General features: G+C 32.9%; 1 protein-coding gene across 1 annotated transcript in view; it reads left to right on the top strand.

Annotated features, from left to right (window-relative positions):
* The first annotated feature begins 593 nt into the window (after positions 1–593).
* Positions 594–14,675, top strand: part of LOC145324468 (uncharacterized) — a 30,624-nt gene continuing 16,542 nt past the window's right edge. Inside the window, exons 1-8 of the mRNA XM_080167055.1 lie at positions 594–1,005; positions 1,817–1,874; positions 4,868–4,982; positions 5,408–5,542; positions 5,994–6,204; positions 6,421–6,747; positions 7,643–8,027; positions 8,288–14,579. Coding sequence (XP_080023181.1) covers positions 699–1,005; positions 1,817–1,874; positions 4,868–4,982; positions 5,408–5,542; positions 5,994–6,204; positions 6,421–6,747; positions 7,643–8,027; positions 8,288–14,579 — 7,830 coding nt within the window. The 5' untranslated portion in view covers positions 594–698. The remainder of the gene's footprint in view (positions 1,006–1,816; positions 1,875–4,867; positions 4,983–5,407; positions 5,543–5,993; positions 6,205–6,420; positions 6,748–7,642; positions 8,028–8,287; positions 14,580–14,675) is intronic.

The raw sequence follows: 14,675 nt of genomic DNA, 5'->3' as shown, positions 1-14,675 counted from the left end.
TTTTTCTTCAAATAATCAAATTAGTACAATGTTAACTTTTACTTTATTTTAGTGAGAAGGATTATTACAATTGTATACCCTGTAATGTATAAATGAGAATTATTCAAAGTCCATTGTTCCATCCCTTCATCCTTAGAAAAGTATAATTGAGAATGACACTAAGTTAGGCCTAATTACATTGCTTAAATTGAAACTAAATTCATGTCTTGTACAACGAAACAACATTTTTCCTCAAAAATTGTATTTCAACTTAATATAGCATCAAAGTTCTAGTTGTTTTTGGTGCTTCTCTTAGGGAATTCATCTATTGGAGACGGGGGTGTCACACATTCTAAGTAAATAGCTAATTACCAACTGTTCACGGGATCTTAAGAGACAGACAGACGAGAGACGAAATAAGAAGGTATCGTTTACTAGATTGCAAAAATGTTTATATTATTCTTGTAAATACATATTACAAAATTATTTTATTTAATTATTTAATAAAGGATATTTTATTTTATCTGATGTAGCTCATATAAAATTACAAATGGACCTGATTGTCTTTTTCTATTTGTTTAATTACTATTTTTGTTTACCTAGTGTGTATTCTCTTTTTTTTTAGAAGATATAATGTTGATGCAACTTTCTTAGAATAAAAACAGAAAATTACATCCAACTTTAAAATAGAAAATCCACAAAAACCCAAATAAAAAAAGATGGAGGAGGCTGAGCGAACGGAAAAGGTTCAGCGGAAATCCTATTCCCATGTTGTGTCGGGGCTACCCCCACAGCACCCACCCACCACCACCACCACACAGCTACCTAACCCTAACCCCGCAGGACTCCCGCCACTCCAGCGAAGGAGTACGGGGAGTACACCACATGGCGTTAACGGCCTCGCCGCCGGTCAAATGGCGGCTGGCGGCAACGAAGCATCGTCACGCGAAGTAGATAGTTTGAGCTTAGAAACGACAAATTTTCAACGAAACAGAAATACATTGCCCAAGGCAAGACAAAGACAGGAAAGATTTTAAATATTATAAAAAATAGCAAAACTTTTTTGTTTATTACTTTAGGTTATGTTATATAGCCCCGCAGGGTTAGGGCTCTCGTTGGGATTATGCATAGGAAAAAACGACCCCCCCCCCCCACATCTTTTTTACAGTTTTTTTTAAATAAGGTAGTGAGGGTTCGGTAATCGGTGCTAGATTTTCCTGTGTGTGTCTAAATTGCTTTAAAACAACTTAATTATGACAAATATTCATTAAAATAAGGCCTTGATAAGTAAAAGTAAAAAAACTGTATTGTTTTATAAGTTGTCAACATTTAGATTATTTATTGCTCACTCTAGAAATATTTATTATAGCTACAGTATAATCAATATAAACTTATATAACAAATTTATTTTCACATTAATTTATAATTTTACTTAATGCAAGACAGCAAATGTGCAAAATTATGTAAATGCATAAATAAATATAAAATTTGATTATATTTAACAAATTTTTGTTGGGATCCTTCTTATATTGCACTCGGATCAAAAAACAAACCATTTAAAAAAATTATTTAATACATATATTAGTTTCGGTTAGGTTAAGTAAAGATAATAGAGCCTCGTAGGGATAGATAATTCTGTGGGGGAAAGGACCCAGAATGGATAGAGCCCCCTGTAAGTGTCAGAAATAATTTGTTTTAATAACTATGAAATGAGAGGGGGGGGGGGAAGGGATTAACAGATCAGTTCCCAATTTTAGGGAAATTTATTTTGTATTGATTATGGAATATCATAAAATAAATATTTATATAAATAATATTTAAAATGTATAAAAACAGGGAGCACCGAATATACAAATAGAAGATGTCCAATATTCAACCAGAATAATCACAAACAGGCATATTTTACATGGATTTTTAAATAACAGTCCAGGATAAATAAAAGAGGTATCAAGTAATAAAACACTATCTGACAACAGGAATCTAAAGGGATAAGACAATGACCGATAAATAGATGTACATTGTACATCCTTAATGATGATATATAAAATTACTCTTTTTGTAAATTACAATTAGTGGTTGAAACGTTTGGACACTTAACATAATAAACCAACCAATCAAAATTCAATAAGAGACCCAAAAGTTGTTAAGACAATGAATACGAAAACTTTATAATAAAACTTTGTGGACTAGTGTAATAAACAGCCCAATGTCCCCTCCCTCCCTTATCTGACAACCAGTACTTTAATTGGACGACCTTATTATAGAATCAATTTTTGTCTAATAATATAAAGTAATTATAATTATAATGTGCAATCAGTCTTGCAAGCAATAAAAGCTTTTTTTTTTACTTTGTCTGTAGATAATAAATTAGCTTTCTATCGTGTGATAATGGTTGACAAAATATAGAAAATGTTAGGGCTCGGCGGCCGCGCGTCAACCGCCTGTAAGCCTCAGGGAAATCAAACTTTTACAATTTTGAAAATCAGGTGAACGTCTAAACCTGACCCAATTAGGACAATCCCTCTTATCAAATGAATTTTTAAAGCACCCAAACAGTTTTAAATTTGAGGTTTAGTCGCCGCTGACGCGCGGCTATCAAGCCATGTAAAATATGACAATTTTGTGCATAAGTAGTGCTGCGAAATCTTTATTTATAGAATATCTATGCTCATAAGAAGTTCACAAATATTCTTATTTTATAATTTATGTTAATTCTAATTTATGCCGCTTTTGAATGATATTTATGAAAGTTCATGAATTTAAAATTTAATGTTTATACATAATTTTACCAGTTTTAAGTTGTAATTTAAATACATAGTACAAAATTGGGAAAAAATAGCTTTCCTAAAAAGCGATCAGTAAAAGTTTATATATGTGTGCCTTATATGGTCTCAATAACGACTTAACCTATAGGTCAACAGTGCAAGTGACGTTTTAAGTCTCAGGCGGATTTTAAGCTACCGTAAGGGGGTGGCATCTAGAGACTATGGCACAGTTACTTTATATTAAGCAGAAATTGTACAAGAAATCTCCCAAAATCTTTTCATTTGAATGTTTAATTGCGTAGGAGTTTGGTTCAATGAGTTCGGTGTGCCTTCACATTCGCATATTAACACATGTCCAATCCATAGCGTTTTATAATATCAACTAGCGGCTTCGCCCCTAGCCTCTAGGGGCTTTGCCCCATGAGGTAATAAAAAAAATTGATATTTTTGTTTTTGTTTTGTAGGGGTGTTGGGGGTGTCCAATCCCCCAAGAAAATAGCCTAAAACCACCACAGGACCAGTAGGTATAGTCCCTGAAGAGTATAATCCGATCGGTTCAGTGGTTACCAAGATCTTAAGGGACAGACGGACGGACGGACAGACTGACAGACATCGTTCTACTTTGTACTATAGATAAGGAAAGCAACAACGTCCATAAGCAGTGATGCACAGTAAAATCATAAATTGAACAAACGGACAAAGTAAGTTATAAAGTAGATATTCATTGCTCATAAAAAGAAAGAACGAGAAAGAAATTTGGAATAAATCATAAGAATAAAGAAACTTTCTATATTTTTTTGTAGTACAGAAGGCTAGACATTGAATTTATTTTCTGGGGTATCTACATAGCAGAAATCCGCAGTTTATGCTAACTAGCAGCCGGGGAAAATAAATTTTCCCCATTGCATCAGGACTGACGTACAGACAACATGGATTATAGAGTAGCTTAGCAAAGAAATAACAGGAGGTGTTTAATAATGATAATAGATCTTAAAAAAAAATAAGGGCTGTTAAAAATTTTGAATGAAATTTAATATACGCGCAGAAATAAATGCACACCAGGTTCATGACTCAAAAAACTTAACAATTTGTATGTTAAACAATCATTTAAGCAAATATAAAGCATTTTAAAAGGTGTAAGAATAAGATTTTTTGCAGAGAACAATTATGTCAAAATATTTTTTTGAAGGTATAGGACAATGAACGATAATTGATGTACATCCACAATAATCATAATAATAAACAAAACTACCCCATCTTTAGATTAACATTTTTATTAAAAAATTGTAACACTGCTTATTTATATCATCATAATATATAAAATATATACATAATTTCATAAAGTACCCAAAGTTTTTTAAGCAAAGCTATAAAACTATGGGTACCATAAAATGAGTTCGCAGTAAATCTTGTTTTGGATCTTATTCTTAGAATGTTTGAATGATGGTTATTCATTTATTGTTGACCATCTCTTGAGAGATGCAAATCACTGTAAGTTTTTAAGTAAATATAAGCAAAGAAAACAAATTGTCAAGCCTTATATTTTGTTCATTATTGATTTTTTTCATGGATAAATAGAAAATTATATATAGCATAATTTAAAAACCTAATTTATTTATTTCAAGCTTCATATAGGTCCTAGGGTGGTTTTTAGGCTTTTTCTTTTTAAATTTAACTTTATTTTTCTCTTGTTTTTCTCGAATACAGTAGCTTTTGGACTGCTTTTAATCAATGTAAAATAGGATATTTTTTAGATATTATTAAATTTGTCTATTGATTTTGATTCCTGCATGTTTGTTTAAAAATGAATGATGTCATTTTTAAGCAAAACGAATTCAACTAATTATGAAATGATTTTCTTTTGTGAATATTTAAGAAAAAGATTAATTTTATCAAAAATAAAAATGGAAAACCTTTTAACCGCTGATCCCATTGGGCTCTACTCTTCAGAGAATATACCCCTTGGTCTTGTTGTGGTTTTGATAAAGGAAAATTGACCCCCAAAGATCATATATATGAAGGTTTTGATGGTAACTTTGTGCTGCCTTATTTTAAAATTTTTACAAAATCAGGATAATTTTTTCTATGAAATTCTAAACCATGTGAAATATGATTAATATTAGTTCCCGCCGTGGTAGCCAGCGCGGCGGACAAAGTTACAGAGGTCACTCACACGGATCTTATGAACAAATCCGCGGATCACAGGACAATGTCCAACATAGATTTAGATCTCAGGAATGGCATTTTACCAGTTGAAGAATGAAATATATCCATTGATAGTAAAAGAAGCAGTAATGACGTCATATAATAGAAATGACCAATGGTAGGCCATATACTTTTTACCATTGGTTAATTACAATCTGACCTGTCATTGGTGATTTGTATTGTATGACGCCATTTTTTATTAGGCACTGTAAGCTGCTTCATTGTAAAATTAGTTCTCACTCATCGGTTACCTTGCTTAATCTAATAGGTTAGGGTAACATAAATAAATAAAGTACATGATTACGTGGCAGAAAGGTCCCACATACAACCAACGCTTTGTATGCACAACCTTTGTCTAGAAGTCCTAATTGTGCATAGTAATGAGCTGCACCTTTAATCTTGAATTTGCTTTGCATGGAGTCTTTTTTATTCTTCAATTGGTAATCTTTCAACAGGAACAGCTGAGAGGTCAAAGGTCATATGATAATGTTGGCACTGGTGGTGAATATAATCAGCCTGCCAGAAGCTTCAGTCATTCTCGAGGAGGAGGAGGAGGGCAGGGGTATTACCAGAATGATAGACAAAATTCAAGGAAATTATTGTCACAAAATTGTTTTATTTTAAAACAATTTTACTTTTTATTCTCATTCATTTGTTTCATGCCTAAATTGTTTACATAACCGTTATTCGATTGGATTTATAATGGTTGAATAAAAAATAAACATTAAACTGTAAAGAATTATACCTAGGTATTAATTATATGCATTCTTAAATCATTGTAACTAAATGAATTTCTGAAATTTCCTTGTAATGAGTAAAAAGTTATAGTAAGAAAACAGTTTTTACAAGAATTTTATAAATTAATTAGCCCTTTCAAAAAATGTTTACACATAAGCCAAAATCAATTAAAAGTTTTAAGTCATGCACATTGGTTAATTGGTACATCTATCTTGCTAATAAGAAAGCCTTTTTTAATTAGATTTCCTTAATTTTACTAGTTTTTCTCTATAAATTAACAATTTTGTGACATAAATTGTGTACAGGGAGCAAATCTACCATTCACAAGGGCACCTACCACCAACAGGCAGAAGATTTAGATCCAGGTCACGACATGGCGGCCAATCTGGTTCCAAGAGCCGGGGACAAACCGGTTCTGGGGAGAGAAAGCAAGATAATAAGCCTAGCACCCTGCCAAGACCCAAAAGATCTTATGACAGAGAACCTATATACAATTATAACAACAATAGCAGACCAGGTAAATTATTTTTAAAATTATGATTCAATTGGGATTTTTTAAAGGGTTGTTTATGTTAGGTAAGATTTCTGCTGAGATAAAAAAAATAATTATTAATTTCTAATTATAACGCTTATCTTTTTTCGTAAATATTCAATTAATTTTTAGTATTAAGTAATATGAAGTACTCTTAAAAATTATTATTATTGAAAATTCCTATTATTCATATTTATTTAGGAACATTACCAAGAAACTATAGAGAGCGTTCAGGCGGTGATAGAAAGATATCAAGAGAGAACCAGGGTAGTGGCAGCCTCAGGAGAATATATCAAGCTCCAAGCCAGCGAAGAATTTCCAAGCAGCGAGAGGCCAGCAGCCGCAAAGATAGTCTTGACCGCCACCAGCGGGCTAGATCGCTGCCGAAACAGCTGATTGAGCCGCAGACAATTTTTCCAATGTCGTTGTCTTCCAACACAATATGGCGGCCGGACGGCAAGTGTCCCTCATTTGCGGATATGCTCAAGAATAAAAAGAATTCCGGCGCCTCTGAAATCGATTTGAAAGGTATTTAAATTCACTATTAAAAAATGAATTTGGGTGAGGGTTTATTTTGGCTGACAAAAAAACAGAATGCAATTGCTATTGCTTTTATTCAAAATAAATGTGTATGTCCTAATTTACATTTTTTGAAATTCAATTATTACAAAGGAGAAAAAATTATTACTCAAAATCAAATAGCAAAGTAAAAGAAAATGTAGACGTCTTGAATTTTGAAATGGGCATACACACAAAACAAATACAAATATATAGAAAATTCATTAGATTTTAAAAATTGAAAATGCATCATTTCCTTTTAAATATTTCCATCATTTCTGCATTTACTTCATCTTTGTTGTAGGGTTGTGCACAATATGTTTGATTTAACATTTTCATAGTAAATATGTGAAAAAAGCACATTTGTAAAAAAAAACGGGCGAATGAGTAAATATTTTTTTTTCTAGAATGACTTCGAAAACCGATCAATGTCCACTGGATTAGAACCGGTTCTCAGCTATACTGAAAAATCATATATAGCATTGTATTATAGACAATTTCCACCTATAGTAAAATAAAAATCATGGAATTTATACCAGCTTCGTTAGCCCGGGCCTTCAGCACCTTAGGGCTAACAAAACATCTTTTAATCTTTTAGTTTTTCATTTTAATATCAGCGGAAAGCTGTCTATAATACGATGCGATAAATAACCATTAATACATTCCAAATAATAGTACACTGTAAAATCATATTTTCATTTTTTAAACTTTTATTACAATTTTTGAATTGCAATTTGTTTTGGATCATAATTCTTTACAGCTTTTTTAGATATAAAAATGTAATTTTTGAAATTTTATTTTACAGGGTACTAACTCATTATTATTTGTACTTAAAAATTAACTAATTCTTATCTTTTCCTTCAAGGTCATGAAGAAGAAATATTGGAATCTGGCCAACAACACAAGTCTGAGATTAATCTGCACCAGACTAAAAGCGTCACACCCCATGCTGCCCAGGAAGGGGCAATGCATCAATCCCAAAGAAATATTTCACCTCCAAGTGATGAAAATGTCATCCCTGACAGGTCCGCACAAATACAACAGGATGTATCCTATTACGTGGAACATCAAAGTTCACAAGAATTTGTACATCTCCACTCTACTCCTGCTCCACATAGAGATGCTACACTAGAAAATGTTGATGAAGGGAGTGAGTGTAAGTCACCTGATGTTGCTCTGCAATGGGAAGTTGTACAAACATCAGATGTTCCTGATATCACTTTCGATGATCAGTCTAGGAAAGCCATTTTGTCTTTTTCACAGAATGTATAAAACTGAAATAGATTAAAATAAAAAAATATTTTCTCCTATCATTAAACTATATATTTTTCTAAAATTGTTAATGGATAGATTCAATGCATTTTTAAGCTAACGTTCTTCTAGTATCATTCATTTTTCAAAAAGATAAAAAATGTTGTGACATGTTCTTTTTTTATTCAATTCTTTTTTGTGAATTTTTTACATTAATAATTATAAATTGAATTATAAGATAGCTTTTTTTTATCTCCAGGACTACATTTAATACTGAAGAAGAGACTCAACCAGATAACACTGAAGGCTCACTCAACATTATGAACTTTCAATCAAACTCTACCTCATACTTTTCTGAACAGATAGTTACCCAAACTTTTGTACAGGATACTAACTTGGCTACTTCTAACCATTCAGAAAGGGTCCTAAATGTAGAACAGGTTATTAGAAAAAATTCTGAAAATGCTCCTTCTGGCATGGGGTATGTTGAAGACACTACAACTGAAACAGTTGTTGAAACTCCCAAATCTCCAAAGGTTTCAAGCAAATCAGCAAAAACAAAAGTTGTTGTAACACCGCCAATGGACAATTCATCAGGAAAGGAAGATAGTTCTGAAACTAAATTCTGGCAAGTTAAGTCATATGCAAATATTCTTTCTGAAGGGCTTTCAAAAGTTAAGGGTGTGTTCAAAAAATCAAGAGAAAATCTCAAGTCTTCAGATGAAAGTGAGAAAAAACAATCAAAATTAACCACTCCTGCTCAATTTAATACTGTACCTACAACACAAACAAAATCAGCTCCCCCAACACCCAAAGTTTCCAGAATTCACACTGAAATAAAACTAAGATCTACTCCAAATCCACATCCTGATATACCAGGTCTTCTTTTTAAACGTGAAATTGAAAGAAAAAATTCCAAAAAGAAAAGACGCTCCAAGATTTTTGAAGCTGAAAAAGTTTCTGAGGAACTTTCAAAAGTTTCAAATAGTGAAAATGATATTTTCCAACAAGAAGCAATAAAAGAAAATGTAATTAAAGTTGAAAAAGAAGTATCTATTGATAATTATACAGCATCTCAACAAATTACTTCTGTTGATAATGTGAAAGTTATCATTAACAAAGACATTAAACTAGAAAAATCTCTTCCAAGGGAATTTACAAAAGCCAGTTCAACCTCTGGATCCACAAACAATACTCTCAGAAAAAGAAGCAAAAAGAAACTCTCCAAAGAAATTCATGAAGTCAAGAAGTTTAATGATGAGGTTGATCAAGCACTGTATGAAATTCAGTTAATGGAGGAAGAAAAGGCTAAAAGAAAAAGCTTTCATGGAGGAGAAGTGTCAATTCAAACACTTATAAAGGCAACCACAATCAAGCCAAAGAGAGGATCTAAAAAATCTAGGAAATTGGGAAGAGCTTTGCCATATCAAAGCTCTCTTGATGAAGGAAATGCAGCTGATGATGAATTGGAAAAAGATGCTGACTTAGAAGCTCAGCCCACACAAGATGCAGAAAAATCAGATGAAGTGACAATGGATGACATCAAAGAGTCACAGGTTGACATTGAAAGGTGTGATGAAGTGATAAGTTTCAAATCTGATGAAATTATGTGCTTACCAGAAGATGATAACACACCAAGATCATCACCATTAGATGTTATTTCCCCATTAGGAATTACTGAACATCTTAGTAGTGGTATTGAGGTGATGAATGTTGACAATAATCGTCAGGAAACTGTAGAATCTCCTGATGTTAGTCTTAATCAGTCAATTGATACAATTGAAGAAATGTCATCTGAGGAGGAAAAAGAATTAAAAGAAATGAATAAATCACAAATTGATAATGAATTAACAAAACAGGAAACTGTTACTAAAGCTGAAATTAAAGATGACAAACAAGGTTTACAATATTCCCAAGACTGGATGATTGATGATGTTGGTGCTATTGAGGATTCTGATGAAGAACAGGAATCACCAGTAAAAGAAACAGAACAAAATGTTATAAAATCTGAAGCTGTAGAGGAAAAGAAAGGCCTTGAATATTCTCAGGATTGGATGATTGATGATGTTGGAGCTATTGAAGATTCTGATGATGAACAGGAATCACCAGCAAAACTTACAGAACAAAATGTTGAAAAATCTGAAATTCCTGTAACAGAAACATCAAACAATATTTCTGATCTTAAAGAGGAAGAAAAGAAGGGCCTTGAATATTCTCAAGATTGGATGATTGATGATGTTGGAGCTATTGAAGATTCCGATGAAGAACAGGAAGCCCCAGTAAAAGTGAAAGAACACAAAGTTGAACAACCTCAAGTTTTGGTAACTGAAAAGTCAACCACTGTTTCTGAACCTCAAGAAGATCAAAAGAAAGGTCTTGAGTATTCTCAAGATTGGATGATTGATGATGTTGGAGCTATTGAAGATTCTGATGATGAACAGGAAGCACCAGTGAAGGAAACAGAAAAAAATGTTGTAAAATTTGATGATATATCAACTGTAACACCAACTACTGTTTTGGAGGAAAAGAAAGGCCTGGAATATTCTCAGGACTGGATGATTGATGATGTTGGAGCTATTGAAGATTCTGATGATGAACAGGAATCACCAGTGAAAGTGACAGAACTTGTAGTTGAACAATCTGAAGTTTTAATAACTGAAAAGTCAACTACAGTTTCTGATCCAAAAGTTGACCAAAAGAAAGTTCTTGAATATTCTCAGGACTGGATGATTGATGATGTTGGTGCAATTGAAGATTCTGATGAAGAACAGGAAGCACCAGCAAAAATAACAGACCAAAATGTAGTAAAATCTGAAGTTATGTCAATTGCACCATCATCTACTGTTGTAGAGGAAAAGAAAGGTCTTGATTATTCTCAGGATTGGATGATTGATGATGTTGGAGCTATTGAAGATTCTGATGAAGAACAGGAAGCACCAGTGAAAGAAGCATCTGAAGTTCCTGTAATGGAAACATCAACAAAAGTTTCTGATCTTAAAAATGAAGAAAAGAAAGGTCTTGAGTATTCTCAGGACTGGATGATTGATGATGTTGGAGCTCTTGAAGATTCTGATGAAGAACAAGAAGCACCAGCAAAAGTGACAGAGGAGATTGTTGTAAAATCTGAAGATATATCAACTGTAAAACAATCTACTGTTGTTGAGGAAAAGAAAGGCCTTGAGTATTCTCAAGACTGGATGATTGATGATGTTGGCGCTATTGAAGATTCTGAAGATGAATCAGAAGCAACAAAGCAAAATGAAAGAGCTGAAATAAAAACTGCTTTGGAAGAGGTAAAAATTGAAGAAAAGAAAGGTCTTGAGTACTCACAGGATTGGATGATTGATGATGTTGGTGCAATTGAAGATTCTGATGACGAAGAAGTAGCAGATAACAAAAATAATAAGTTAAATAAATCTGAAGAAAAGAAGCAGGGTGTTACTTATTCTGAATACTGGATGATGGATGATGTTGGTACAATTGAATCATCTGATGAGGAATGGGCTAAAGAAACATCCATAAATAAAAAGGAAAAAATTGACAAGAGTAAAGATTCTAATCCACTTGCTCTTCCAGCCCCAAAATATTCAGACATTGCATCCAAGCTTCCTAAAGTTAAAGCCACTGAAGAGGAACAAAAACCTGCATCAGAAGTAATTGCTGTGGGAAGTCACTACAAGCCAATAATCTACACAGAAGAAAAGATTGAGAGCAATAAGATTTATGATCCCGAGGGTTACACATCTGTGATTAGAAAGAGGAAAAAGTCATCTAGGGTTTCTATAAATGAGGATACTCTAGAAAAATATGAATTTGAGGACACAAAAGAAAAAAATACTGAGACAAATCACCTATCTGAAAGTGAAGATGAGATTGAAATAATTGATCTTTCTAATGAGATCTGTGATAAGCAGCCTGAAATGGACTTAAACCTCAAATGCTATTCAGCATCTTGTAGATCTGGAGGACAGTGTTACAGTAGTTCCTGTCCAGCAAATATTATTAAAGCTGTTTCTCCTTTGATGGAAGGCAGAATATCAGCCATGGAACTTGCACAAAGATTTTCTATGGATGAAGAAGAATTTGAGGACCTAAAAGGAGAATGTACTAAAGAAGAGAATGAAGAAGCAGAGGAAACATCCTGGTCATATGTTTTACCTGGAAAATCTTCTACTAATTTAGATGTCCAAGAGAAAACAATTGTTGAAAAATCATCAAAGAAAAAATATATAAAAAATGCTTCAGATGACAAGCATTACATGATTGATGTTAAAGTTACAACTAAAGAAACTATTCTTGGTCATAAGTTGCATCAGCAAGATAGTCCTGAATGGAAGATGGATGTTCAATGTGTTCAGCATGATTCATGCCCAGATATCATTGAAAAGTCTACAAATGTTGTAAACACAAACCAAAAACAGGATGATTCAATTGTTCTTGCCCCCTCATGGATGAGAAAGGCTGTCACTGAAAATGAAAGAAAGAAAAATGAGCAGCCTTCAGTGGTTGCTCCAAGACACAGACCAGTAATCAAACAAAAGCCCATTGAAACTGCAGATGAAAAAGACAATGAGAACAAAGATGAAAATGAAGAAGTCTACTGGCGAATTAAATATAAAGTCAAAAAGAAGAAGAAACGAAACAGGTCTTCAACAAGTCAGACAAGTGATCTAAGCTTGTCTGGGGGTGAGAGTGTAACTAATTCATTAAAGAAATCTGACAGACCGTCTTATCTGGCATCTAGAAGTGACACTATTGATGTTGAAGTTGGAAGTAATGCTTCCTCTTTTGATCACAGAGATATTGATATTGATGAACATTTAAATTCATCAGAACCCTCAGTTTATATAAATCATCCTGATTCTATTTGTATTGAAGAAGAAAGGAGAGGCTCCGTGACACAAGATCTTTCAAGTGATGCAATAGAATCAGCAAATGCTTCTGAAAGGATTGAATTTGTTAATAAAAAGTTATCTTCTTGCTCTGAAGTTAGCATCATTGAAAATGAAACCACAATTAAAAATGATATTCATGAGGAACATGTTGCTGCTGAAAAGTATGAAGAGAATAAGACGGCTACTATTGAGATTTTTGCTGATGTGCAAGAGTCTTTGGAAAGTATAAACAGTGTTGAAATGGCACATGAAGACTCTGCAAAAATCAGGCTTGAAAGACCTGAAAGAAAAATATCATCCTGTAGTAATGTTGATGTAAATGAGTTGGAAGTTGACTTTGAAAATACTAATGTTGAACAACAAAATGCAATAGAAGAGGTTATTGAAATCACAGCAGCAGTTGTTGAAGATTGTGTTGATGTTCATCATTCATTGCAAAGGATGAAGAGCATAACAATTGAAAATGAAAACGCTGTAAACATTGTTGTTGAACAAGATTTGGAAGACAATCATGTCATATCCTCAGAAGTAAATGTGAATAATAATTCTATGTCTGAAACAAAAATGTTAGAAGCAACAAATATGATTAGAAGTGTAAGTCCTCAGAATAGAAAACAAAAGCTTGAAAGGCAAGTTTCTAATGAAATGCTGGATGCCACTCAAGTACCAAGATGTCCAAGTCCTAAGAATCCAGTTTCTTATTCAAGGCAAACTTCTCGTGAGATGGAAAAAGCTACAGAAGTTTTGAGACCAATTAGAAAACTCTCACAAAATTATGACTCAGATCAACAAGAATCAGTAATCATCAAATCTGAAATTGTTGAAGTTGTCAAGAGTCACGTTGATGATGAGCTTAAAATTGACACAGCAGACATTGACAAAGATAATAATGAAGATTTCTCTACCCTCCCAGCTTTGGAAGAAGTTCTGTCTGCTGAAGCCCAAGCTTCATCCTATGATATGCAGAAATTAGAGCTAGCTGAAGCAGCTTACTTTGAAAGACTTGAAAAAGAGAGACAATTAGAAATACAAAATAATTCTAATGCTGCCAGTTTAGATACCATAAGGGAAGAGTCTGTTATAGCACAAAAGGAAACAACTCCCCAAGTAAAGTCAAAGAAATCCAAAAAAGTTTATGTTCCTGTTGAAAGTGATAAGAAAACTGAACCAAATTTGTCAATTCAAAATATTATTAATCAATTTGAAGCAAGCACCGCTGTTTATGACATATCAAAACTTATTGAAGCTGAAGTTAAATATTTTGAATACTTAGAAAGAGAAGCTAAATCAATGAAAGACACTAAAATAACTGCAGAACAGGATAGTATCAAAATTTTAGAAAAGAAAACTGAAAAAATAACAGTCAAACAAAATACCTCTAATAACCTTGCCAAAGATAACTTCAACCTTGAAACAATATCAAGACAAGTAAGTGAAACACAATTCTTTTCTGTTGATAACAAGAAAGTTAAATCAAAAAACACTTCTGTTGATGAAGATTATACTTGGTCAGATGAAACAACACTTCTGGGAGGTGAAACATTAGATACAGTTGATGGGGAAGAAGACCTTGCTGCATCTCTTCCTGTTCTCGCTAAACAGAGGAAAGATTCACCAGAGTTTGAATCAGAGGAGAAAATTGTCAGTAAAATTAAGGTTACTTTTTAAAAAAAAATAATTAAATTTCTTTTCAGTAAGTATTTTTATTCTTTGTTGCATGAAATTTATTATTTGTTGTTTGTTGATTTATTG

Source organism: Acartia tonsa, chromosome 7 (genome assembly GCF_053477335.1).
Source record: "Acartia tonsa isolate MP-2025a chromosome 7, ASM5347733v1, whole genome shotgun sequence".
Lineage (NCBI taxonomy): Eukaryota > Metazoa > Arthropoda > Copepoda > Calanoida > Acartiidae > Acartia > Acartia tonsa.
This window is presented reverse-complemented; position numbering and strand designations above follow the sequence as displayed.